The 4,740-nt window shown below is 49.8% G+C and overlaps 1 protein-coding gene across 1 annotated transcript in view; it reads right to left on the reverse strand.

The window, feature by feature from the left end:
• Nucleotides 1-2,296: 2,296 nt before the first annotated feature.
• LUC7L (LUC7 like) overlaps nucleotides 2,297-4,740 on the reverse strand; it is a 33,027-nt gene continuing 30,583 nt past the window's right edge. Inside the window, exons 8-10 of the mRNA XM_023513857.1 lie at nucleotides 4,172-4,386; nucleotides 3,461-3,634; nucleotides 2,297-2,646 (exon numbers count right to left, since the gene is read on the reverse strand). Of these exons, the coding sequence (XP_023369625.1) occupies nucleotides 2,505-2,646; nucleotides 3,461-3,634; nucleotides 4,172-4,386 (531 nt within the window). The 3' untranslated portion in view covers nucleotides 2,297-2,504. The remainder of the gene's footprint in view (nucleotides 2,647-3,460; nucleotides 3,635-4,171; nucleotides 4,387-4,740) is intronic.

Below are 4,740 nucleotides of genomic sequence, written 5' to 3' on the forward strand. Positions count from 1 at the left end.
TGTTTGGGAACAGCAGAGAGCAAGAGGAAGAGCCATCCTGAGTGTACTGCCAAAGCTGCCCTTGAGGCATGGAGTTCAATTTGGCCAGGACTTCTCAATAGGTATACAGAGTCCACTGAAATGTCCCTGCAAGTTAGAGAGGCAGGAGCAAATACCCCACTCCCTCTCTCAACACAGATGGTGCTCCAGAAGGCTGCATCAGCCTGGAGCTATCAGGGATGGCCCAGGGATGTAGACACTGCAGCCCAAAGGGACTCATATTTCAGTCATAACCAGAGGACAGAAGGGGCTGGAGGGGGGGGGGTACAGAAGACACTGGTACAAAACCTTTTTTGGGTAACTCCATTCCCTGGCCAAAAAAGGGAGTCGGGGGGGGACACAACTGTTTGTGCATACACACAAACTTATGTCTAGACAGAAAAAAATCCAAATAATTCCCAGGGTAATAGCTCTGAGGATGGGGCTGTCTGGTAGAGCCCCAAGTGAACCCAGGCTGAGAACCAAAAGAACAGTGGCTTGGGAACTGAGAGCCCACACTCTGCCTCTTATTCTCCACACACATCCTGGGTCTCATTGTAGGAAAAGGGTTCCAGTAAGGAACATTTACACAGGGTGACACTTGCCTGGCACAGTACCAAGCCCAACTGGTTTGCACAAAATGCCCCCTCTCAATCTCTCTCCTACAGAGCCAGCAGAATAGCCCACTTCTCACATCCTCCTGGTGGGGATAGAGTATGAGGGAGGAACCTGAAGTAAGACCATCAGCCATACCAAGAACTTGGTAGCTACCAGATAAAGACTACAGAGCCCATGTGTGCCCTTTGAGCCACTCAGCTCAAGGACAGCACTTATGCCTCTACAGACATGGGATGGGGATGAATCCATGTTGACAATGTGACCACCAGAAGTTTCCTTCAAAAACAAACCTAAAAAATCCCCCATAAGAGTGAAGAAGGAACTCCCACATGTACAAGTCAATTCGCAGTTATCCTTTTCAGAAGGGTTTCATTTTGGTCTTAAGGTATCTGCCTTTCCAGAGAAGCAGAAAGAGCTGACAGTAGGTAACATAATCAGTCCACCTTGGGTATAAGTCAACCCCAACAACGTCCAAGAGACATCTGATCCAAAAGCCAGCACCCTTCTCTGAGGACCTCTCAGCTGCCATATGTGTATTATCCATGGGTCTTTCTTTGGCCTAAGTAACTTCATTTTTTTTTTGGCTGGAGCTGGGTTTGAACCCACCACCTCCAACATATGGGGTTGGAGCCCTAATCCTTTGAGCCACAGGTGCCGCCTAGGCCTAAGTAACTTCAAAAGGAGAACTGCAGGATATCTTGCATGAGCCAGAGTCCCAGTTTGAGGCTGTGATAGTGGCTGACCACACAGGCCAGCTCTTTCTAAAGAAATGGAACCGGCTTGGCACCTGTGGCTCAAGGGGCTAAGGCACCAGCCACATACACCTAAGGTGGCAGGTTTGAATCCAGCCCAGGCCGCCAAAACAACAATGACGGCTGCAACCAAAAAACAGCCGGGCGTTGTGGCAAGTGCCTGTGGTCCCAGCTACTTGGGAGACTGAGGCAGGAGACTCCCTTGAGCTCAGGAGTTGGAAGTTGCTGTGTGCTGTGATGCCACAACACTCTACCCAGGGGGACAGCTTGAGGCTCTGTCTCAAAAAAAAAGAAAAAGAAATGGAACCAAGGCCAAGCACAGCAGCTCACGCCTAAATCCTAGCACTCCCAGGTGGGAAGATACCATGAGCTCAGGAGTTTGAGACAAGCCTAACCAAGAATGAGACCCTGTGTCTACTAAAAACAGAAAAAAGAATTAGTCCAGGCATTGTGGCAGTCACTTGTAGTCCCACCTATTTTGGAGACTGAAACGGGAGGATTGCTTGAGTGCAGGAGTGTTGAGTGTGAGGTTGCCGTGAGCTACCACAGCTACAATGTCACCACTGCACACTAGCTCAGGTGACAGCAATACTGTGTCTCAAAAGAAAAAAAAAAAAGAAAGGAAAAAAAAGAAATGAATGCCAAACAGGGCCAGCTCTTTCTCACCCAGTAGAATGAGCTCTGTGGTCTGAGGAGGAGACAAGCAGCTCTGACACTCAGGAAGGGTGTGTAGAACCAGTGAGCAGCAGTGCACACCTGGTATGCACCAGGTCCCAAAAGTTGAAAGGTGTTCAACAGTAAGTCGCAGTTTCTCAGGATGACAGTAGCACCAGTGGGTCACCTCCTCCAGCAGAGGGCCACAGTAAAGTCCCTACACCAGAGGACAGTACAGACGCACTACAGCCTTTAGGAGGCAGTCCATCAGATTTATTTATTCCTACTCAACATAACTTCAGAACACAGGAGCAACTCTGTACAACTCTAGAAACTCACAGTTAGCTCCAAAACAATAGAAATTTTAAACTACAAAAGATGAATTGTATTCAGCAAATATAAAGGGTAATTTTAGGTTGTGTTGAACGTTTGTCAGACTATTTATAGTGCTCAGGTGCAGACTCAGATCTCGCCGGCCTCCTTCTCCTCTGACTTCCGTGAAGCTGCCTTCCCGTTGGAGCTCTCAAGCCTCCAGTCAATGGACCCACGCTCGCTCCGCCCACACTCCCAGGACTCCTCTCTTGCTACCCGCTCTCTGGAGAACCTGGGAAGTGGGAACCAGAGGCTCAGTGAAGGTTGATGGCCCTTTCCTGACTGGCTGCTCAAGATGACATTGTAGGCCCTCAGCACCAGGCCAGGGAAGACCAATCACCCACCCACCATACCCCAGGAGCCTTTAGCAGACTCAAGGGCAGCCAGGCCTTCTCCCTGCACAAAAAGTGTTAGGTAACCATTAAAAAGTAACCTCTGGAGAGAGAAGGGGATGGATGAAAACCTACCTAATGGGTATAATGAACATACCTGGGTGATGGGCACGCTTAGAACCCTGACTCAAACATAACAAAATCAATTCATGTAACCAAAAAAATACCTGTACCCCTGTAATATTTTGAAATAAAAAAACTTTTTAATTTAAAAGAAAAAGTGACCTTTGCAAGGTCCCATAACAGAAAGTGAACAGAGGAAAATACATTATACATGTGGAATAGAATCTACTATGTAAAATCAGAAAAAAAGTGCAGACTCATCAATCACAGAGCCAAGCAGAGCCTGGTCAGGCAGTAAGTCGCAGCCACCCCATGTATCAGGGTGACAGTGCACAGTGACCCAGAACTCAAGGTAGGGGGTACATGTGCAGTCCATGCACCTCCACAGCCTGCAGAATCCCACTCACAACTCCCTAAAGTCCCAACACTCAAGACCCACAGACAGGCCCCCACTCTTCTGAGCATAAGCCCAGCCCCATCCCTACCAGACAGGCCAAGGGCCCCACTGACAGACCCCCCAAAAGACCCTGGGAACACAAAGAGAAAGGGCTCACTCCTGGCTGCAGCTACTGAAGGAGTCAGAGTAGTTACTTGTATTTCGCACTCCGGTCCCGGGAAGCCCGGCGGTGTCCCCGGCTGTGACTCCGGGAACGGCTACGGTGGCGCCGGTGTCTGTCTCGGGACCGGGACCGGGAAGACTTCCGTCGCTCCCGCTCCCGGGATGTAGACCTTGACCGCCTCCGACGCCGGTCCCGGGAGCGTGACCTGGAAAAACCAGAAGCCCCTGAGAGTGGTGCCACCACAGGTGCTGATTCCCAAGGTCTCCAACAAAGCCCCTCAGTTCACTGCTTTACTGATACTTTCCTCTCTCCTCCCACAGACTCAAGACTCAGGTCTGAAGTATTCCCATCATGTGGTCTCTAAAGGTCAGACCCTTTCTAAGGATGCCCCTTGTAAGCACCTAGCTTGGACACCCTTGATCACCCTGCAGGCCCTGCCAGCACAGCACCATCAGATCTGCCCACTCAGAGGTGGATCATCCTGCTGCATTAAGCCTCAAGCAACTCTATGCCTCATGCCAACCCTACCTACCAGATTACAATCACGAAGTTGTAACAAGAAAACATTTAAAAAAGTACTCATAGGGGGCGGCATCTGTGGCTCGAAGGAGTAGGGGACCAGCCCCATATGCCAGAGGTAGTGGGTTCAGACCCAGCCCCGGCCAAAAAAAAAAAAAAAAAAGTACTCACAGGAAAAGACAATTAACTGAGAACATACACACTAATGGATCTGGAAACCTACCTCCTGCGATCTCTGGTTCTTGATCCAGACCTAAAAAGGGAAAAAAAGGTGAACAATTTCCCCAAAGTACCCTCATTCCTTACCCTCTGAGAGAAGGTACCCCAAATCACAGAGGTGAGGTGAGGAACTAACCACCCCCTCAACTTGCTGTCTTCTAGCTCTTTGTGCCCAGTAGGCGGTGGGAAATGGCAAGGCCTGCTCCCCTTGTGGCATACTTAGTGGCACCTCAGTACCCAGGCATCTGACTCAGCCTGGCAAAGTTACAAGGCCTAAGGAAATTTGTACGTGCCAAGAGCTAACTGCGCAGTGCCGTAGGTAACTAAATGACTCTCCAAAGCCTTCACAATGGATACCACCATGGAGTGTGCAGAGAGTCACAGAACAGAACAAACACTGAGCCACTGGGCTGGGCATAAATATAATGTCACCAAAAAGATGCCAAAGTTAGGCTCGGCGCCTATAGCTCAACGGGCTAAGGCGCCAGCCACGTACACCTAAGGTGGCGGGTTCGAATCCCCAGCCCAGACCCGCCAAAACAACAATGACGGCTGCAACCAAAAAATAGCTGG

This window comes from Otolemur garnettii, unplaced genomic scaffold (genome assembly GCF_000181295.1).
Source record: "Otolemur garnettii isolate 467f Iridium unplaced genomic scaffold, OtoGar3 scaffold00044, whole genome shotgun sequence".
Lineage (NCBI taxonomy): Eukaryota > Metazoa > Chordata > Mammalia > Primates > Galagidae > Otolemur > Otolemur garnettii.